Source organism: Procambarus clarkii, chromosome 79 (genome assembly GCF_040958095.1).
Source record: "Procambarus clarkii isolate CNS0578487 chromosome 79, FALCON_Pclarkii_2.0, whole genome shotgun sequence".
NCBI lineage: Eukaryota > Metazoa > Arthropoda > Malacostraca > Decapoda > Cambaridae > Procambarus > Procambarus clarkii.
Genome location: NC_091228.1, coordinates 21,652,841 through 21,675,426, shown reverse-complemented (window position 1 = coordinate 21,675,426; position 22,586 = coordinate 21,652,841). Strand labels below are relative to the sequence as shown.

Here is a 22,586-nt window from a genome sequence, read left to right as displayed (position 1 = left end):
TCTCGAAGGCCGCGAAGAACTTTGAAACTTCCTTCTCGTTGAAGGAACGTTGCTGCAGTGATGGCGTTGCCGTCACTGCTCCGTGCTACGACGCTGGACTCGGGTCCATAACACTCTTATTCGTATGAAACAAGGGGGATCAGCACAGAGCGTGAACTATCATGTGTCTCAGCGTTCACTCCTGTTACAGAACTAGTATTTACCCAGGTCTTTTTTTCATAAATCTTAAACTTATCCAATTTATACCCATTGTTTCGTGTTCTGTCTCGTGTTGATACTTTTAATGGGCTATTAATATCCCCCTTTGTCATGTCCATTCTCTCACCCCTCTATCATGTCGCCCATATTTCTTCTTCACCTTTCTAGAGAATGTAATTTAAGCTTTGTCAATCTTTCTTCAAGGATTGTTTATCGAGCATAGGGCAAATAAAAATGAAAACCGCTATTAGCCATGTGTATGAAAACAGACCCCCCCCCCAGGCATGGTGACTTCAATAGGGAGTTCAGTAGTAATCCAAATATAAATGCATGAACATATATGCACGTCTCACATTCGCTCAAAAACATGCCTCCCACACCTTACTGTAGCATATAACAAATCAAAATACTCATTCAGTGCACACAAATATGAACTGCAATGAGTAAAAGCAGCTTAACATGTTTTGAAATAAGGCCTTCTGCAGTTACCTTCATTCTGAGGGCTTCATCCCTAATGCAGTTCCATTTACCAATGAGCGCATAGCTTTTAGCCGGCGGTTTCTAGGAGGTTCATGCACACATTAGTACAATCACTTAATCGCTCTCAATACCTCAACTGTACTCTGTGACATCACAGACGATATTCGGATGCCTATGCTCGTATTTTCGATCATTGCTCATATTTTCTTGACCACACCACACACTAGAAGGTGAAGGGACGACGACGTTTCGGTCCGTCCTGGACCATTCTCAAGTTGATTGTGAATGACGATTCACAATCAACTTGAGAATGGTCCAGGACGGACCGAAACGTCGTCGTCCCTTTACCTTCTAGTGTGTGGTCTGGTCAAGAAAATACGAGCAAAGGCATCCACCCCACGCCCTGGCCAGCCCGTCCACCCCACGCCCTGGCCAGCCCGTCCACCCCACGCCCTGGCCAGCCCGTCTGCCCCACGCCCTGGCCAGCCCGTCTGTCCCACGCCCTGGCCAGCCCGTCCACCCCCGCCCTGGCCAGCCCGTCCACCCCACGCCCTGGCCAGCCCGTCTGCCCCACGCCCTGGCCAGCCCGTCTACCCCACGCCCTGGCCAGCCCGTCCACCCCACGCCCTGGCCAGCCCGTCTGCCCCACGCCCGGGCCAGCCCGTCCACCCCCGCCCTGGCCAGCCCGTCCACCCCCCGCCCTGGCCAGCCCGTCCACCCCACGTCCTGGCCAGCCCGTCTGCCCCACGCCCTGGCCAGCCCGTCCACCCCCGCCCTGGCCAGCCCGTCCACCCCCCCGCCCTGGCCAGCCCGTCCACCCCACGCCCTGGCCAGCCCGTCCACCCCACGCCCTGGCCAGCCCGTCCACCCCACGCCCTGGCCAGCCCGTCCACCCCACGCCCTGGCCAGCCCGTCCACCCCACGCCCTGGCCAGCCCGTCCACCCCACGCCCTGGCCAGCCCGTCCACCCCACGCCCTGGCCAGCCCGTCCACCCCACGCCCTGGCCAGCCCGTCCACCCCACGCCCTGGCCAGCCCGTCCACCCCACGCCCTGGCCAGCCCGTCCACCCCACGCCCTGGCCAGCCCGTCTGCCCCGCGCCCTGGCCAGCCCGTCCACCCCACGCCCTGGCCAGCCCGTCCTCCCCACGCCCTGGCCAGCCCGTCCACCCCACGCCCTGGCCAGCCCGTCCACCCCACGCCCTGGCCAGCCCGTCCACCCCACGCCCTGGCCAGCCCGTCCACCCCACGCCCTGGCCAGCCCGTCTGCCCCACGCCCTGGCCAGCCCGTCTGCCCCACGCCCTGGCCAGCCCGTCCACCCCACGCCCTGTCCGTCAACCATCATCACCGTCAACTATCACCACCGTCAACCATCAGTACCGTCAACCATCACCACCGTCAACCATCACCACCGTCAACCATCACCACCGTCAACCATCACCACCGTCAACCATCACCACCGTCAACTATCACCACCGTCAACCATCACCACCGTCAACCATCACCACCGTCAACCATCACCACCGTCAACCATCACCACCGTCAACCATCACCACCGTCAACCATCACCACCGTCAACCATCACCACCGTCAACTATCACCACCGTCAACCATCACCACCGTCAACCATCACCACCGTCAACCATCACCACCGTCAACCATCACCGTCAACCATCACCACCGTCAACCATCACCACCGTCAACCATCACCACCGTCAACCATCACCACCGTCAACCATCACCACCGTCAACCATCACCACCGTCAACCATCATCACCGTCAACCATCACCACCGTCAACCATCACCACCGTCAACCATCACCGTCAACCATCACCACCGTCAACCATCACCACCGTCAACCATCACCACTGTCAACCATCACCACCATCACCACCGTCACCCATCACCACCGTCAACCATCACCACCGTCAACCATCACCACCGTCAACCATCACCACCGTCAACCATCATCACCGTCAACCATCACCACCGTCAACCATCACCACCGTCAACCATCACCACCGTCAACCATCACCACCGTCAACCATCATCATCGTCAACCATCACCACCGTCAACCATCACCACCGTCAACCATCACCGTCAACTATCACCACCGTCAACCATCAGTACCGTCAACCATCACCACCGTCAACCATCACCACCGTCAACCATCACCGTCAACCATCACCACCGTCAACCATCACCACCGTCAACCATCACCACCGTCAACCATCACCACCGTCAACCATCACCGTCAACCATCACCACCGTCAACCATCACCACCGTCAACCATCACCGTCAACCATCACCACCGTCAACCATCACCACCGTCAACCATCACCACCGTCAACCATCACCACCGTTAACCATCACCACCGTCAACCATCACCACCGTCAACCATCACCACCGTCAACCATCAGCGTCGTCAGTGGTGGTATTGCCACACTGTACTCTCCTAATTGTGCTTGCGGGGGTTGAGCTCTGGCTCTTTGGTCCCGCCTCTCAACTGTCAATCAACTGGTGTACAGGTTCCTGAGCCTACTGGGCTCTATCATATCTACATTTGAAACTGTGTATGGAGTCAGCCTCCACCACATCACTTCCTAATGCATTCCATTTACTAACTACTCTGACACTGAAAAAGTTGTTTCTAACGTTCCTGTGGCTCATGTGGGTACTCAGTTTCCACCTGTGTCCCCTTGTTCGCGTACCACCAGTGTTGAATAGTTTATCCATGTTTACCCCTGTCAATTCCCCGTGAGGATTTGTAGGTAGTGATCATGTCTCCCCTCACTCTTTTGTTTTCCAATGTCGAAAGGCGCATTTCCCGCGGCCTTTCCTCGTAACTCATGCCTCTTAGTTCTGGGACCAGTCTAGTGGCATACCTCTGGACTTTTTCCAGCTTCGTCTTGTGTTTGACAGGGTGCGGGCTCCATGCTAGGGCCGCATACTCCAGGATTGGTCTTACATATGTGGTGTACAAGATTCTGAATGATTCCTTACACAGGTTCCTGATTGCTGTTCTGATGTTAGCCAGCCTCGCATATGCCGCAGAAGTTATTCTTTTTATGTGGGCTTCAGGAGACAGGTTTGGTGTGATATCAATTCCTAGATCTTTCTCTCTCTCCGTTTCATTAAGTACTTCATCTCCTATTCTGTATCCTGTGTCTGGCCTCCTGTTTCCACCGCCTAGTTTCGTTACTTTGCATTTACTCGGGTTAAACTTTAACAGCCATTTGTTGGACCATTCATTCAGTCTGTCTAGATCGTCCTGTAGCCTCCTACTATCATTCTCTGTTTCAATCCTCCTCATAATTTTAGTATCATCAGCAAACCTTGAGAGAAACGATTCTATACCCTCTGGGAGATCATTTACATATACCAGAAACAGTATAGGTCCAAGGACTGACCCCTGCGGGACTCCACTTGTAACGTCTCGCCAATCCGAGACCTCACCCCTCACACAGACTCGTTATCTCCTGTTGCTTAGGTACTCCTGTATCGAACGGAGTACCTTCCCTTTCACTCTAGCCTGCATCTCCAGCTTTCTCACTAGCCTCTTGTGTGGCACTGCATCAAAGGCTTTTTGACAGTCCAAAAATATGCAGTCTGCCCACCCTTCTCTTTCTTGCCTGATTTTTGTTGCCTGGTCGTAGAATTCAATTAGCCCTGTGAGGCAGGACCTGCCATCCCTGAACCCATGTTGATGCTGTGTTACAAAGTTCTTTCGCTCCAGACTTTCCACTAGCTTTCTTCGCACAATCTTCTCCATCAGCTTGCATGGTATGCAGGTTAGGGACACTGGCCTGTAGTTCAGTGCCTCCTGTCTATCCCCTTTCTTGTATATTGGAACTACATTAGCTGCCTTCCAAATTTCTGGTAGTTACCCTGTTGCCAGTGATTTGTTATACACTATGGAGAGTGGCAGGCACAGTGCTTCTGCTCCTTCCTTTAGTATCCAAGGGGAGATTCCATCTGGGCCTATAGCCTTTGTCACATCCAACTCTAGTAAACACTTCCTTTCTTCCCCGCTGGTAATCTCAAACTCTTCCAGTGGTTCCTAGTTAGCTATTCCTTCTCTTATCTCTGGAATCTCTCCTTGCTCTATGGTGAAGACCTCCTGGAATTTCTTATTCAGTTCCTCATACACTTCCTTGTCGTTTGTAGTGGATCCTCCTGCCCCTATCCTTATATTCATTACCTGTTCCTTTACTGTAGTTTTTCTCCTGATGTGGCTATACAGCAACTGGGGTTGAGTCTTTGCCTTGCTTGCGATGTCGTTTTCGTATTGTCTTTCTGCCTCTCCTCTCATCCTGACATATTCATTCGTGACATTCTGGTATCTTTCTCTGCTCTCCAGTGTCCTGTTATTCCTATAGTTTCTCCATGCCCTTTTACTGTGCTGCTTAGCTAGCCTACATCTCTGATTAAACCATGGGTTTCTCATCTTCATTTCACTGTTTTCCTTTTTGACTGGGACAAACTTGTTTGCTGCGTCCTTGCACTTGTGCATGATTAAGTCCATCATGTCTTGGGCCGTCTTTTCCCTGAGCTCTGTTTCCCATGATATATCTGTTAGGAATTTTCTTAACTCCTCATAGTTTCCCTTTCGGAATGCCAGTTTTTTGTTTTCAGTATCCCTCATTGAGTTCAATAACCCTTCCTCAACCAGGTACTCAAACACCAATACACTGTGGTCGTTCATTCCTACTGGGGCCTCATAGCCGATTTCCCTTATGTCGGAGTCTTTCAGAGTGAAGACTAGGTTGAGTCTCGCTGGTTCATCATTTCCTCTCATCCTAGTGGGCTCCCTGACATGTTGGCTTAGAAAGTTTCTTGTCGCCACCTCCACTAGTTCGGCTCTCCATGTATCCTCTCCTCCATGCGGTTCCTTGTTCTCCCAGTCTATCCTTCCATGATTGATGTCGCCCATGATGAGCAGATGGGATCTATTTCTACAGGCAGCAGAGGCTGTAATCTCAATTATAGTGTAAACTGCCATGTTGTTGTTGTCATACTCTTGCCTTGGCGTTCTGTCATTTGGTGGAGGGTTGTATATCACGGCTACTACTACTCTTGGTCCTCCCATTGTCATGGTGCCTGTTATGTAGTCTCTGAAGCCCTCGCAGCCTGGGATGACCATCTCCTTGAAGCTCCATTCCTTTCTCATGAGTAGGGCCACTCCACCTCCACCACTCCACTGTGGGAGTGTGGTGGGTGTTGCCTCACTGTGGGAGTGTGGTGGTGGTGGTGTTGCCTCACTGTGGGAGTGTGGTGGTGGTGTTCCCTCACTGCGGGAGTGTGGTGGTGGTGTTCCCTCACTGTGGGAGTGTGGTGGTGGTGGTGCCTCACTGTGGGAGTGTGGTGGTGGTGCCTCACTGTGGGAGTGTGGTGGTGGTGGATGTTGCCTCACTGTGGGAGTGTGGTGGTGGTGGTGTTGCCTCACTGTGGGAGTGTGGTAGTGGTGGTGTTGCCTCACTGTGGGAGTGTGGGGGTGGTGGGTGTTGCCTCACTGTGGGAGTGTGGTGGTGGGTGTTGCCTCACTGTGGGAGTGTGGTGGTGGTGGGTGTTGCCTCACTGTGGGAGTGTGGTGGTGGGTGTTGCCTCACTGTGGGAGTGTGGTGGTGGGTGTTGCCTCACTGTGGGAGTGTGGTGGTGGTGGTGTTGCCTCACTGTGGGAGTGTGGTGGTGGTGGTGTTGCCTCACTGTGGGAGTGTGGTGGTGGTGGGTGTTGCCTCACTGTGGGAGTGTGGTGGTGGGTGTTGCCTCACTGTGGGAGTGTGGTGGTGGGTGTTGCCTCACTGTGGGAGTGTGGTGGGTGTTGCCTCACTGTGGGAGTGTGGTGGGTGTTGCCTCACTGTGGGAGTGTGGTGGTGGTGGGTGTTGCCTCACTGTGGGAGTGTGGTGGTGGTGGTGTTGCCTCACTGTGGGAGTGTGGTGGTGGTGGTGTTGCCTCACTGTGGGAGTGTGGTGGTGGTGGTGTTGCCTCACTGTGGGAGTGTGGTGGTGGGTGTTGCCTCACTGTGGGAGTGTGGTGGTGGTGTTGCCTCACTGTGGGAGTGTGGTGGTGGGTGTTGCCTCACTGTGGGAGTGTGGTGGTGGTGGTGGTGCTGCCTCACTGTGGGAGTGTTGTGGTGGTGGGTGTTGCCTCACTGTGGGAGTGTGGTGGTGATGGTGTTGCCTCACTGTGGGAGTGTGGTGGTGGTGTTGCCTCACTGTGGGAGTGTGGAGGTGGTGTTGCCTCACTGTGGGAGTGTGGTGGTGGTGGTGTTGCCTCACTGTGGGAGTGTGGTGGTGGTGGTGTTGCCTCACTGTGGGAGTGTGGTGGTGGTGGGTGTTGCCTCACTGTGGGAGTGTGGTGGTGGTGCCTCACTGTGGGAGTGTGGTGGTGGTGTTGCCTCACTGTGGGAGTGTGATTGTGGTGCCTCACTGTGGGAGTGTGGTGGTGGTGGTGTTGCCTCACTGTGGGAGTGTGGTGGTGGTGTTGTTGCCTCACTGTGGGAGTGTGGTGGTGGTGGGTGTTGCCTCACTGTGGGAGTGTGGTGGTGTTGCCTCACTGTGGGAGTGTGGTGGTGGTGTTGTTGCCTCACTGTGGGAGTGTGGTGGTGGTGGGTGTTGCCTCACTGTGGGAGTGTGGTGGTGGTGGTGTTGCCTCACTGTGGGAGTGTGGTGGGTGTTGCCTCACTGTGGGAGTGTGGTGGTGGTGGGTGTTGCCTCACTGTGGGAGAGTGGTGGTGGTGGGTGTTGCCTCACTGTGGGAGTGTGGTGGTGGTGGTGTTGCCTCACTGTGGGAGTGTGGTGGTGGTGGTGTTGCCTCACTGTGGGAGTGTGGTGGTGGTGGTGTTGCCTCACTGTGGGAGTGTGGTGGTGGTGGTGGTGCCTCACTGTGGGAGTGTGGTGGTTGATGGTGTTGCCTCACTGTGGGAGTGTGGTGGTTGGTGGTGTTGCCTCACTGTAACACCACTCTATTGTAACACCACCCTAAAATGTACCACTATAATGGAACACCACTATAATGGAACACTAAACTATCCTGAGTAACACTTCCCCATTGGTTGCACTTGGTAACACTGTTATGGGCTGACATATGATGATTACACCGGGACTACAAAGTACACTGCCAACAAGGAGATGCTAACACAGGATGAAATACGCTGCCACCATCTGCCTTTGACCATTGAAACTATATCAAGCAACGAGGCAAGAAACATTGCTTGACTTGGAGAGTACTTTCTATGACTGTCATTAATTATGTAAACGGTTGTCAGCCACTATATCCAAAAGGCTAAGAGGATTCAACAACTGACACAGACGGGAAATTTAACGAGTTTATTGAGACCAAAATTATGTCAATCACCACTTATAAATGCTGCTCTAACACTGGCAAAAAGTTAAGAAATTTGGACATGGAACAAAAACTCAGAGATCACACACATTACCTTAAGCTATCTGTCTCTCCCTGGCTGAGATGTTCTTCACAGCCCCGCTCTCGATCCCGGTGTACCGCACTCTGCCTTTCTAAGTCCCTCCAGGACCTCTATATACAACCCCCACAGGGGGAGGGGGAGATCTGCTGTTGCTACCCACCAAAAGTGTACAAACACTCAAGAAATATTTCAAAAAGCTTGTTTGACATTCACCATACACTCTTCAAGAGAGGAGTTATTAATTACATGTGTGACTGACCTCTGACCTGGCCAAAAGGGGGAGATCCAGGGATGTTTACACATAAGAATCTGGAGTCTAATTTCCTTGCATGAAATATTACATACTTGAAACTATGCTGACTAAGACTAACCCAGGAATTTTTAATCAATATACAAGATAAACCGGAGGTCATCTGGGCTGACCTCTTGGAGAAGGCTTCCCTGGGTGTGAACTCTAAGGGGGGGGGAGATCATGGGTGTTACATCACTGTGGGAGAGTGGTGGTGGTGGGTGTTGCCTCACTGTGGGAGTGTGGTGGTGGTGGTGTTGCCTCACTGTGGGAGTGTGGTGGTGGTGGTGTTGCCTCACTGTGGAAGTGTGGTGGTGGTGGTGTTGCCTCACTGTGGGTGTGTGGTGGTGGTGGTGTTGCCTCACTGTGGGAGTGTGGTGGTGGTGGTGGTGCCTCACTGTGGGAGTGTGGTGGTTGATGGTGTTGCCTCACTGTGGGAGTGTGGTGGTTGGTGGTGTTGCCTCACTGTGGGAGAGTGGTGGTGGTGGTGTTGCCTCACTGTGGGAGTGTGGTGGTGGTGGTGGTGCCTCACTGTGGGAGTGTGGTGGTTGATGGTGTTGCCTCACTGTGGGAGTGTGGTGGTTGGTGGTGTTGCCTCACTGTGGGAGTGTGGTGGTGTTGTTGCCTCACTGTGGGAGTGTGGTGGCAGTGGTGTTGCCTCACTGTGGGAGTGTGGTGGTGTTGCCTCACTGTGGGAGTGTGGTGGTGGTGGTGTTGCCTCACTGTGGGAGTGTGGTGGTGGTGGTGTTGCCTCACTGTGGGAGTGTGGTGGTGGTGGTGTTGCCTCACTGTGGGAGTGTGGTGGTGGTGGTGGTGCCTCACCTGTGGGAGTGTGGTGGTTGATGGTGTTGCCTCACTGTGGGAGTGTGGTGGTTGGTGGTGTTGCCTCACTGTGGGAGTGTGGTGGTGGTGGTGTTGCCTCACTGTGGGAGTGTGGTGGTGGTGAGTGTTGCCTCACTGTGGGAGTGTGGTGGTGGTGGTGTTGCCTCACTGTGGGAGTGTGGTGGTGGTGGTGTTGCCTCACTGTGGGAGTGTGGTGGTGGTGTTGCCTCACTGTGGGAGTGTGGTGGTGGTGTTGCCTCACTGTGGGAGTGTGGTGGTGGGTGTTGCCTCACTGTGGGAGTGTGGTGGTGGTGGGTGTTGCCTCACTGTGGGAGTGTGGTGGTGGTGGTGTTGCCTCACTGTGGGAGAGTGGTGGTGGTGGTGTTGCCTCACTGTGGGAGTGTGGTGGTGGTGGTGTTGCCTCACTGTGGGAGTGTGGTGGTGGTGGTGTTGCCTCACTGTGGGAGTGTGGTGGTGGTGAGTGTTGCCTCACTGTGGGAGTGTGGTGGTGGTGGTGTTGCCTCACTGTGGGAGAGTGGTGGTGGTGGTGTTGCCTCACTGTGGGAGTGTGGTGGTGGTGGGTGTTGCCTCACTGTGGGAGTGTGGTGGTGGTGGGTGTTGCCTCACTGTGGGAGTGTGGTGGTGGTGGTGTTGCCTCACTGTGGGAGTGTGGTGGTGGTGGTGTTGCCTCACTGTGGGAGGGTGGTGGTGGGTGTTGCCTCACTGTGGGAGTGTGGTGGTGGTGTTGCCTCACTGTGGGAGTGTGGTGGTGGTGTTGTTGCCTCACTGTGGGAGTGTGGTGGGTGTTGCCTCACTGTGGGAGTGTTGCCTCACTGTGGGAGTGTTGCCTCACTGTGGGAGTGTGGTGGTGGTGGTGGTGCCTCACTGTGGGAGTGTGGTGGTGGTGGGTGTTGCCTCACTGTGGGAGTGTGGTGGTGGTGGTGTTGTTGCCTCACTGTGGGAGTGTGGTAGTGGTGGTGTTGCCTCACTGTGGGAGTGTGGTGGGTGTTGCCTCACTGTGGGAGTGTTGCCTCACTGTGGGAGTGTTGCCTCACTGTGGGAGTGTGGTGGTGGTGGTGTTGCCTCACTGTGGGAGTGTTGCCTCACTGTGGGAGTGTTGCCTCACTGTGGGAGTGTTGCCTCACTGTGGGAGTGTGGTGGTGGTGGTGTTGCCTCACTGTGGGAGTGTGGTGGTGGGTGTCGCCTCACTGTGGGAGTGTGGTGGTGGTGTTGCCTCACTGTGGGAGTGTGGTGGTGGTGGTGTTGCCTCACTGTGGGAGTGTGGTGGTGGTGTTGTTGCCTCACTGTGGGAGTGTGTTGGTGGTGGGTGTTGCCTCACTGTGGGAGTGTGGTGGTGGTGGTGTTGCCTTACTGTGGGAGTGTGGTGGTGGTGGTGTTGCCTCACTGTGGGAGAGTGGTGGTGGTGGGTGTTGCCTCACTGTGGGAGAGTGGTGGTGGTGAGTGTTGCCTCACTGTGGGAGTGTGGTGGTGGTGGTGTTGCCTCACTGTGGGAGTGTGGTGGTGGTGGGTGTTGCCTCACTGTGGGAGTGTGGTGGTGGTGGTGTTGCCTCACTGTGGGAGTGTGGTGGTGGTGGTGTTGCCTCTCTGTGGGAGTGTGGTGGTGTTGCCTCACTGTGGGAGTGTGGTGGTGGTGGTGTTGCCTCACTGTGGGAGTGTGGTGGTGGTGGGTGTTGCCTCACTGTGGGAGTGTGGTGGTGGTGGTGTTGCCTCACTGTGGGAGTGTGGTGGTGTTGCCTCACTGTGGGAGTGTGGTGGTGGTGGTGTTGCCTCACTGTGGGAGTGTGGTGGTGGTGTGTGTTGCCTCACTGTGGGAGTGTGGTGGTGGTGGTGAGTGTTGCCTCACTGTGGGAGTGTGGTGGTGGTGGTGTTGCCTCACTGTGGGAGTGTGGTGGTGGTGAGTGTTGCCTCACTGTGGGAGTGTGGTGGTGGTGGTGGTGCCTCACTGTGGGAGTGTGGTGGTGGTGAGTGTTGCCTCACTGTGGGAGTGTGGTGGTGGTGGTGTTGCCTCACTGTGGGAGTGTGGTGGTGGTGGTGTTGCCTCACTGTGGGAGTGTGGTGGTGGTGGTGTTGCGTCACTGTGGGAGTGTGGTGGTGGTGGTGTTGCCTCACTGTGGGAGTGTGGTGGTGGTGGTGTTGCTTCACTGTGGGAGTGTGATGGTGGGTGTTGCCTCACTGTGGGAGTGTGGTGGTGGTGGTGTTGCCTCACTGTGGGAGTGTGGTGGTGGTGGTGGTGAGTGTTGCCTCACTGTGGGAGAGTGGTGGTGGTGTTGCCTCACTGTGGGAGTGTGGTGGTGGTGGGTGTTGCCTCACTGTGGGAGTGTGGTGGTGGTGGTGTTGCCTCACTGTGGGAGTGTGGTGGTGTTGCCTCACTGTGGGAGTGTGGTGGTGGTGGTGTTGCCTCACTGTGGGAGTGTGGTGGTGGTGAGTGTTGCCTCACTGTGGGAGTGTGGTGGTGGTGGTGAGTGTTGCCTCACTGTGGGAGTGTGGTGGTGGTGGTGTTGCCTCACTGTGGGAGTGTGGTGGTGGTGAGTGTTGCCTCACTGTGGGAGTGTGGTGGTGGTGGTGGTGCCTCACTGTGGGAGTGTGGTGGTGGTGAGTGTTGCCTCACTGTGGGAGTGTGGTGGTGGTGGTGTTGCCTCACTGTGGGAGTGTGGTGGTGGTGGTGTTGCCTCACTGTGGGAGTGTGGTGGTGGTGGTGTTGCGTCACTGTGGGAGTGTGGTGGTGGTGGTGTTGCCTCACTGTGGGAGTGTGGTGGTGGTGGTGTTGCTTCACTGTGGGAGTGTGATGGTGGGTGTTGCCTCACTGTGGGAGTGTGGTGGTGGTGGTGTTGCCTCACTGTGGGAGTGTGGTGGTGGTGGTGGTGAGTGTTGCCTCACTGTGGGAGAGTGGTGGTGGTGTTGCCTCACTGTGGGAGTGTGGTGGTGGTGGGTGTTGCCTCACTGTGGGAGTGTGGTGGTGTTGCCTCACTGTGGGAGAGTGGTGGTGGTGAGTGTTGCCTCACTGTGGGAGTGTGGTGGTGGTGGGTGTTGCCTCACTGTGGGAGTGTGGTGGTGGTGTTGCCTCACTGTGGGAGTGTGGTGGTGGGTGTTGCCTCACTGTGGGAGTGTGGTGGTGGTGGTGTTGCCTCACTGTGGGAGTGTGGTGGTGGTGTTGCCTCACTGTGGGAGTGTGGTGGTGGTGGTGTTGCCTCACTGTGGGAGTGTGGTGGTGGTGGTGTTGCTTCACTGTGGGAGTGTGGTGGTGGTGGGTGTTGCCTCACTGTGGGAGTGTGGTGGTGGTGGTGTTGCCTCACTGTGGGAGTGTGGTGGTGGTGGTGTTGCCTCACTGTGGGAGTGTGGTGGTGGTGGGTGTTGCCTCACTGTGGGAGTGTGGTGGTGGTGCCTCACTGTGGGAGTGTGGTGGTGGTGGTGTTGCCTCACTGTGGGAGTGTGGTGGTGGTGGTGTTGCCTCACTGTGGGAGTGTAGTGGTGGTGCCTCACTGTGGGAGTGTGTTAGTGGTGCCTCACTGTGGGAGTGTTGCTTCACTGTGGGAGTGTGGTGGTGGTGGTGTTGCCTCACTGTGGGAGTGTGGGGGTGGAGGTGTTGCCTCACTGTGGGAGTGTGGGGGTGGTGGTGTTGCCTCACTGTGGGAGTGTGGTGGTGGTGCCTCACTGTGGGAGTGTGGTGGTGGTGCCTCACTGTGGGAGTGTTGCTTCACTGTGGGAGTGTGGTGGTGGTGGTGTTGCCTCACTGTGGGAGTGTGGGGGTGGAGGTGTTGCCTCACTGTGGGAGTGTGGTGGTGGTGCCTCACTGTGGGAGTGTGGTGGTGGTGCCTCACTGTGGGAGTGTGGTGGTGGTGCCTCACTGTGGGAGTGTGGTGGTGGTGCCTCACTGTGGGAGTGTTGCTTCACTGTGGGAGTGTAGTGGTGGTGGTGTTGCCTCACTGTGGGAGTGTGGGGGTGGAGGTGTTGCCTCACTGTGGGAGTGTGGTGGTGGTGTTGCCTCACTGTGGGAGTGTTGCCTCACTGTGGGAGTGTGCTCCCACGGGGCACCCAAGCCAGGGTGCAGCCTTTACCCTGGGTATGTGGGGGTTGGGTCAATATGCGTAGTGAGGCGGGCGGGGCCGGGTCACGAAGCCTGGTGCCCCGGGGTAGGCCTCGCCCCAGGTACAGGTTCCAGCCCCCGCCCACTGGTCGCCTCACGCACAGGTCCTCCACAGGTACCTGGTCATCAACCCTCCGCTGCCAGTCACGCTCAACTTGTTACCCTCGGGGTTGTAAGCTGCGGCTCAGTGCCAGCTCTGAGTGTCAAGGCTTGCCGCGTGATGACCGCGAGTGAACCCGTTACCCAGAGTGCCACAAGACCTGTGTAGGGGCGACGCGCCCCATGCCCGGGCAGCCTGGTAGCCGTGCCCGAGCCTGGTACCGTCACGTGCAGGTGGGCAGCAGCCACAGCTGTGCCCGGGACGGCCATGTCCTCAGGTAGGGCAGGTGGTGGACCGGTCCGGCCGGCCGGCCGGCTGCCGTGGTATTTGGCCTCAATTGGTACTTTGGTGAGGGCAGAATGGCAGCTTTCCTGCGGCCCGCCTCCGTGCCCCGCCGCCGCCACCTAAGCATGCAAGGGGCCGAGCCCGTCAGGCCTCAGGCTGATTTTTTTGTCACGTTGCAATTGCAAGATTCGTGGCTGCCATGTTGAGCCGTAGGAGGTCCGCTCCGCTCTCCCGCCTTACCTGGGATCTTGATTTAACCAATTTCACTGCAACTTTGAGTTATCTGCAACGAGCAATATTGAGGAGGGAGTAATGGTACAGTAAAGTATTGTTGTGTGCTGCAAGATGACGGGCTACGGTGCATCAAGCCTGGTATTTGGTGCCGGCCTGCCGCTCCCATGGGCACGGGGCCCACCCTGGGCACGGGGGCCCCATCCTGGGCACGGGGGCCCACCCCTGGGCACGGGGCCCACCTTGGGCACGGGGGCCCACCCTGGGCACGGGGGCCCTCCCTGGGCACGAGGGCTCACACGGGGCACGGGGGCCCCACCCTGGGCACGGAGCCCACCCCTGGGCACAGGGCCCACCTTGGGCACGGGGCCCACCCTGGGCACGGGGGCCCACCCTGGGCACGGGGGCCCACCCTAGACACGGGGGCCCACCCTAGACACGGGGGCCCACCCTGGGCACGGGGGCCCACCCTGAGCACGGGGGCCCCCACCCTGGGCACGGGGGCCCACCCTGGGCACGGGGGCCCACCCTGAGCACGGGGGCCCACCCTGGCCACGAGGCCCACCCTGGGCACGGGGACCCACATCCTGGGCACGGGGCCCACACCCTGGGCACGGAGCCCACCCCTGGGCACGGGGCCCACCTTGGGCACGGGGCCCACCCTGGGCACGGGGGCCCACCCTGGGCACGGGGGCCCACCCTAGACACGGGGGCCCACCCTAGACACGGGGGCCCACCCTGGGCACGGGGGCCCACCCTGGGCACGGGGGCCCACCCTGAGCACGGGGGCCCACCCTGGCCACGAGGCCCACCCTGGGCACGGGGACCCACACCCTGGGCACGGGGCCCACACCCTGGGCACGGAGCCCACCCCTGGGCACGGGGCCCACCTTGGGCACGGGGCCCACCCTGGGCACGGGGACCCACACCCTGGGCACGGGGGCCCTGGCAACACCTGCCCGTCACGAATCCTTGCCCACTACCACCACACACTCACCGTCTCTAGCACACACCTACACCATCCACACCTTGCACTCAAGAGTCATATTGAGTGCAAGAGCCGGCGAGGCCAGCAATATGGCAACTGTGGGCAGGTTGTCACGCACTCTCTCAAATTCCTGGGGCGCTGCGTCGCTTCCTGTAAGGCTCAGTTTCCGTTGATATTGACCAGGTGACCGCCCCAACACCTGGCCGGGCCGTACACACCTGTGGCTTCACTCACTATGCTTCCCCCTCCTAACATTCCCGCTTATTTCTTCCTTCCAAAATCTTTAACAGCATTTAAGAATGAAATTGTGAATGCGCGCCGTCCATTCATGAATGGGTAACGGGCCCCAAAACACCCCTAAAGTGCGTGCGTGTGTGTGTGTGTGGGGGGGGGGGCACTTGTTGACTTGTGAGCGGGTGTGTGAGGGTAATACAGCAGTTGTTTATAGTGGTCAAGGGAACGAGGTGGCTGCCTCATCACGCCACTAACGACCCCTTAAGAGTAGGTAGAGAGGTTGTAGTGGAGAGGTGGAGAGTAGTGGTGGAGGTGAAGGGCAGGAGGTGGAGGAGCGAGGAGTCTACCCGCTGGTCCGGTCCGCTCCTAATTAGTATTGGAGGCATGACCACTGCCTGCCGCCGCCGCCGCCTAGCCCACCCCGCCGCCTAGCCCCACGGAGGGACGACCCGCCACCACACATCTTCGCTCACTGCTGTGTTAGTCTAGGTGGGTGTTGTCGTGGCCGCCACCACCACCACCCCACGCCTGCTAGTGGCAGCCGCTCCTGCTGGTGTCCGGCTAGTGCACGGAGGAGGGACGCTCTACAACAGAACATGACGAACCTCAGTGAGTGTTGTGGTGGCCCGGGGCCGGCCTGACCACCTCCACCACCGGCCACCACCGCTGTTTATGGGCCTGCATAGCTCCGCCATTTATGTAACTCACCTTAACGGGGTCCACGTAAGCCCCCATACAACCACCACCTTAGTTAACACCGAGGCGACTACGGTGATAACGGAGTAGTGTACAGTGACGGCTCACGCTAGTGCTGGAGGAATAATGACTTAGTAAGAGTGAGTGTAGGAGTGTAAGAGTGAATATTGGAAGATCAGGTGTTGGCGAGGGTCACCGTTCTCCGCTTGCACACACTCATCAGCTGGCGCTACGGACGCGCCGGGTGCTGGCGACAGTGGAGCTTGGCCTAGCGTCGCCTCGCACCTTTACGCACTATGTCGTGAGTGAAGTGTTAGAGAAGAGGGGCAGGGGCAGGGGGAGGGGCGAGGGGAGGTGATCCCGTCACGTGGGGGCCGCGTATTGACTCACTCGCCTCCGTGACGAATCAACATCCAGCGGCTCCCGGGCCCAAGTGCGTCCTAGCCGGCGCGCACGCTACTCACACCGACTTGTTTTTATGGCTTTTGGAGAAGTAGCCGCGTGTGTTTTCCCCATTTCTCCGTCATCATGTGCAGTGTTTCGTGTCGTGGCAAGCGTGATTCGTGAAGCCGGACGCGATCTAGTGCGGAAATGGGCAGGCTTGGCCGAGGTGGGTGTAGCCCGCTAGAACGATCTGTTATAAATTTCCCGTCACGTTCCTAGTCGTGCGTGTGACCGTGACACATTCTACAGTACACTCACGCACGCGCGCCCGCCCGAGCCAGTTGTGTGCTTGGCGTGGGCCGGTGCGAATATGACAGAGGTCGTGGACAAGACGTTTATCGAAAGGTTGATCCTCGAGCATTCCGACCGCTTGGAGCTGGAGATCAACCAAAAAGCGCGCGCTGATGCTTGGAAATTCTATTATCGTGTGAGAGTGGACCATGTGATCCGGCCGTTCGCCGTGTGTAAGGTATGTTACCGGGTGCTGCACTGCGACTCCCGCAGCGGCACCGCCAGCCTCCTGCGCCATCCCTGCAACCCCCTCTCAGAGAGGTCCCCGGTCAACCGTGCCGTCAAGCTCTCGGCCAAGCTTAACCTGCCGGTGGACACGGCGGCGGCGGCGGCCGGCCTCAAGACCCCCGCCGACAAGGGTGACACATTCTTGTTGAGTGACAACAACAGTGTGAAGGAGGAGGCGATCTCCATCAAGCATGAGGAGGTGCCAGTGTACAGTGATGGCGGGAGTGCCCGGTCCTCGCCCGTGTCCCTCACCACCACGGCCTCCCGCTCCTCGCCCACCAGCACGGGCTCGCCGCCCACCGCCGCCCAGCCCACCACCACCCTCACCGCCTCCCACGGGAGCCGCAAGCGGAAGGCCGGCGCCCCTCCACCCTCCTTCCCCATAGACCTGAGGTTCCTGCAGATACCGCAGCTGGTGGCGGCAGCTGCGGCTCACCCCCTCACGGCGCTCAACCTCGCCAACGCCACCGGGCTGTTCGCCGACCCTCAGCGCCTGCAGCAGCTACAGCAGCAGCTGCACCACAACCACCTGGAACACCTGCACAGACAGCAGCAGCAGCACCAGCGCGAGAGAGAGGAGCAGGAGGCTAAGAGGGCGCGGGTGGAGGTGGTGGTGCGGGAGGCGAGGGCGCGCAGCCCCGCTAGCCCCGGCGAGGCCAGCAGCTCCTGCTGGGGCCGCGCCAAGGTGAAGAAGGAGCGCGCGGACACTAGTGACGGGGGCGCGGTGCCCGAGGACCTGCGAGGGTCGGCGTCCCCCAGCAGGTACGGCGGGCGCGGGCGCGGCCAGGACGAGGGCGTGGAGGAGGGCGGCGGGGAGCTGAGCAAGGAGGCGGTGCAGCAGCTGGTGAGCTGCGGCTCCTCCCGCATCACCCTCTCCGAGAAGGACGCTGGAGGGTCGCACTACATCTCTGACGTGTGGTCGAGGTTCTCGGTGGTGGTGGTGGACGGCGTGGTGAGGCAGTACGCCGCCTGCAAGCACTGCCTCAAGGTGGTCACCTACACCAAGTACAGCGGCACCGGCGGCCTCCTCAGGCACAGGTGCTCCGCCACCGACCTCAACTCCCGCCCGCACCACCATGTGCTTCCTCCTCCAGAAGTTGACCCGCGGCTGGGTGACTCTCCGCCGCCCACGGTGCGCGCCCACTCCCCGGCGCCCGCCCACGCCGCCCAGCCGGGCTCGCCTCAAGGGTCACCGCTCAGCCTCACACTCAAGATCGAGAGCGATGGTCCACGATCTCTGTCCGAGGAAGCACCGCTGGCGCCCACAGCAGCCATGGCGGGCGTGGCGCGGGCGTTACTCCGCTACATGTGTCAGGACCTGGTGGCCGCCTCTGCCCTCGACACCTCTGCTTTCCAAAGGTTAGTGTGGACAGTTTTAAACCTTGGAGCGGCGCACGGGACCTTCAGGGAGGAGGAGCCGCTGCCCTCCGCCAGGCAGCTGCTGAACACCTTCCTCAGCCCCATGGCCGGCGACTCCCGCTCCGTCATCGCCAGGGCCGTGCTCGACCAGCCCAACCTCTGCCTCTCCCTGCACCAGGACCGCGAACTCAACCTCCTCACCGGTGCCATACACTTTATTACTCCAAAGTTTGAGTTGCGGAGCTACGCCTTGGGCGCGCACCGCCTGGGGGAGCAGGAGACGGAGGAGGAGGCGGTGACGGCGCTCCTCGCTAACTTCTTCAGCGACGTGTTGGTGCCGGCAGCCATGAGAGACAAGCACGTGACGGTGGTCAGCGACCAGGGCAGCCCCGCCGAGCCTGGTGTGGTGGGCGTGCGCTGTGTCTGGCACGCCACGGAGGCCGTGCTCGAGGGCCTCGCAGACGAGCCGTCTTACAGACAGATCTGTGACGACGTGGCGTCTGTTCTGTCCTTCCTGGCCGACTCTGGCGTGGCCAGCGTGACGGGCTGTGGCCTGAAGCCCCACGAGGTGCGTCGCTGGGACGCCCTGCTGCACGCCCTCACCTTCATCACGGCACACCACGACGAGCTGTGTGTGGTGATGGCGGGCTGTGAGGCAGGCGGCTCCTTGTTAGGCGAGCGCCTCAACTACCAGGAAGTGGCCGAGCTCCTGACGGGTGTGAGGCGCTGCCTCCTGACGGTGCGCGACCCTCTGCGCCCCACCCTCAACCAAGCTGTGTTGTGTCGAGCAAAACTGCTGCAGCTGTGCGCCTCGCCAGCCAGCTCGCCGCCCCTACAGCAGTTGAAGCAGCACCTGGCTACCAGCCTCACCGAGGCCCTCTCACTCACGCCGCTCCACCACGTCGCCAGCTTCCTAGACCCAAGATGCAAGAGTTTAAAGGTAGGTGATGATTTGTAGACATAAGTCTTGCTGGGCACGCTGGGAGGGTGTGTGTGTAGACATAGTCTTGCTGGGCACGCTGGGAGGGTGTGTGTGTAGACATAGTCTTGCTGGGCACGCTGGGAGGGTGTGAGTGTAGACATAGTCTTGCTGGGCACGCTGGGAGGGTGTGTGTGTAGACATAGTCTTGCTGGGCACGCTGGGAGGGTGTTAGTGTAGACATAGTCTTGCTGGGCATGCTGGGAGGGTGTTAGTGTAGACATAGTCTTGCTGGGCATGCTGGGAGGGTGTTAGTGTAGACATAGTCTTGCTGAGCACGCTGGGAGGGTGTGAGTGTTGACATAGTCTTGCTGGGCACGCTGGGAGGGTGTGTGTGTAGACATAGTCTTGCTGGGCACGCTGGGAGGGTGTGTGTGTAGACATAGTCTTGCTGGGCACGCTGGGAGGGTGTGAGTGTAGACATAGTCTTGCTGGGCATGCTGGGAGGGTGTGCGTGTAGACATAGTCTTGCTGGGCATGCTGGGAGGGTGTGAGTGTAGACATAGTCTTGCTGGGCACGCTGGGAGGGTGTGAGTGTAGACATAGTCTTGCTGGGCACGCTGGGAGGGTGTGTGTGTAGACATAGTCTTGCTGGGCACGCTGGGAGGGTGTGTGTGTAGACATAGTCTTGCTGGGCACGCTGGGAGGGTGTGAGTGTAGACATAGTCTTGCTGGGCATGCTGGGAGGGTGTGCGTGTAGACATAGTCTTGCTGGGCATGCTGGGAGGGTGTGAGTGTAGACAATGTTATATCATGTCACATAAAGGTCTAATTCAAACAAATAAATTATCTGAAAATGTTTTTAAAAAGTACATCAAAATGCTGATATTTTTTGTATTCCCGGAACCATAGTTGGCTAACATTGTTGAGAACACTGACTGTTATTGTTGAGAACACTGACTGTTATTGTTGAGAACACTGACTGTTATTGTTGAGAACACTGACTGTTATTGTTGAGAACACTGACTGGTTATACGTTATATCGCGAAATCACGGTGGTAGCCGGACGAACACAGGAACACAGCACAACGAACACGGGAACACAGCACAACGAACACGGGAACACAGCACAACGAACACGGGACCACAACATCACGAACACGGGACCACAGCACAACGAACACGGGAACACAGCACAACGAACCCGGGACCACAGCACAACGAACCCGGGACCACAGCACAACGAACCCGGGACCACAGCACAACGAACCCGGGACCACAGCACAACGAACACGAGACCACAACACAACGAACACGGGACCACAACACAACGAACACGGGACCACAACACAACGAACACGGGACCACAACACAACGAACACGGGACCACAACGAACACGGGACCACAGCACCACGAACACGGGACCACAGCACAACGAACACGGGGCCACAGCACAACGAACCCGGGACCACAGCACAACGAACCCGGGACCACAACACAACGAACACGAGACCACAACACAACGAACACGGGACCACAACACAACGAACACGGGACCACAACACAACGAACACGGGACCACAACACAACGAACACGGGACCACAACGAACACGGGGCCACACCACAACGAACACGGGACCACAGCACAACGAACACGGGACCACAACGAACACGGGACCACAGCACAACGAACACGGGACCACAGCACAACGAACACGGGACCACAGCACAACGAACACGGGACCACAGCACAACGAACACGGGACCACAGCACAACGAACACGGGAACACAGCACAACGAACACGGGAACACAGCACAACGAACACGGGACCACAACGAACACGGGACCACAACGAACACGGGAACACAACACAACGAACACGGGACCATTCGTACAGGTGATTATATGTTCATCAGTCCGAACAACTGTGTGAACAAAGTAGTTATAACAGCAGAATGACAGGGGGGGGGGGAGGTAGTTATCTTGAGATGATTTCGGGGCTTTAGTGTCCCCACGGCCCGGTCCTCGACCAGGCCTCCACCCCCAGGAAGCAGCCCGTGACAGCTGACTAACTCCCAGGTACCTATTTACTGCTAGGTAACAGGGGCATTCAGGATGAAAGAAACTTTGCCCATTTGTTTCTGCCTCGTGCGGGAATCGAACCCGCGCCACAGAATTACGAGTCCTGCGCGCTATCCACCAGGCTACAAGGCCCCTAGTGTTGTGAACCCCGGTACTGGTTATTGTTGTGAACCCCGGTACTGGTTATTGTTGTGAACCCCGGTACTGGTTAGTGTTGTGAACCCCGGTACTGGTTATTGTTGTGAACCCCGGTACTGGTTAGTGTTGTGAACCCTGGTACTGGTTATTGTTGTGAACCCTGGTACTGGTTATTGTTGTGAACCCCGGTACTGGTTATTGTTGTGAACCCCGGTACTGGTTATTGTTGTGAACCCCGGTACTGGTCAGTGTTGTGAACCCTGGTACTGGTTATTGTTGTGAACCCCGGTACTGGTTAGTGTTGTGAACCCTGGTACTGGTTATTGTTGTGAACCCCGGTACTGGTTAGTGTTGTGAACCCCGGTACTGGTTATTGTTGTGAACCCCGGTACTGGTTATTGTTGTGAACCCCGGTACTGGTTATTGTTGTGAACCCCGGTACTGGTTATTGTTGTGAACCCTGGTACTGGTTATTGTTGTGAACCCCGGTACTGGTTAGTGTTGTGAACCCCGGTACTGGTTATTGTTGTGAACCCTGGTACTGGTTATTGTTGTGAACCCCGGTACTGGTTAGTGTTGTGAACCCCGGTACTGGTTATTGTTGTGAACCCCGGTACTGGTTATTGTTGTGAACCCCGGTACTGGTTATTGTTGTGAACCCTGGTACTGGTTATTGTTGTGAACCCCGGTACTGGTTAGTGTTGTGAACCCCGGTACTGGTTATTGTTGTGAACCCCGGTACTGGTTATTGTTGTGAACCCCGGTACTGGTTATTGTTGTGAACCCCGGTACTGGTTAGTGTTGTGAACCCCGGTACTGGTTAGTGTTGTGAACCCCGGTACTGGTTAGTGTTGTGAACCCCGGTACTGGTTAGTGTTGTGTTGTGAACCCTGGTACTGGTTAGTGTTGTGAACCCCGGTACTGGTTATTGTTGTGTTGTGAACCCCGATACTGGTTAGTGTTGTGAACCCCGGTACTGGTTAGTGTTGTGAACCCTGGTACTGGTTATTGTTGTGTTGTGAACCCCGGTACTGGTTAGTGTTGTGAACCCTGGTACTGGTTAGTGTTGTGAACCCCGGTACTGGTTAGTGTTGTGAACCCTGGTACTGGTTAGTGTTGTGAACCCCGGTACTGGTTAGTGTTGTGAACCCTGGTACTGGTTAGTGTTGTGAACCCTGGTACTGGTTAGTGTTGTGAACCCCGGTACTGGTTATTGTTGTGTTGTGAACCCCGGTACTGGTTAGTGTTGTGAACCCCGGTACT

General features: G+C 57.5%; 1 protein-coding gene across 2 annotated transcripts in view; it reads left to right on the top strand.

Annotated features, from left to right (window-relative positions):
* The first annotated feature begins 16,216 nt into the window (after positions 1-16,216).
* The window catches only part of LOC138357604 (uncharacterized), a 158,703-nt gene continuing 152,333 nt past the window's right edge, over positions 16,217-22,586 (top strand). For both annotated transcript variants that reach the window (XM_069314580.1, XM_069314579.1), the window contains exon 1: positions 16,217-19,120. In XM_069314580.1, coding sequence (XP_069170681.1) covers positions 16,613-19,120 — 2,508 coding nt within the window. In that variant the 5' untranslated portion in view covers positions 16,217-16,612. The remainder of the gene's footprint in view (positions 19,121-22,586) is intronic.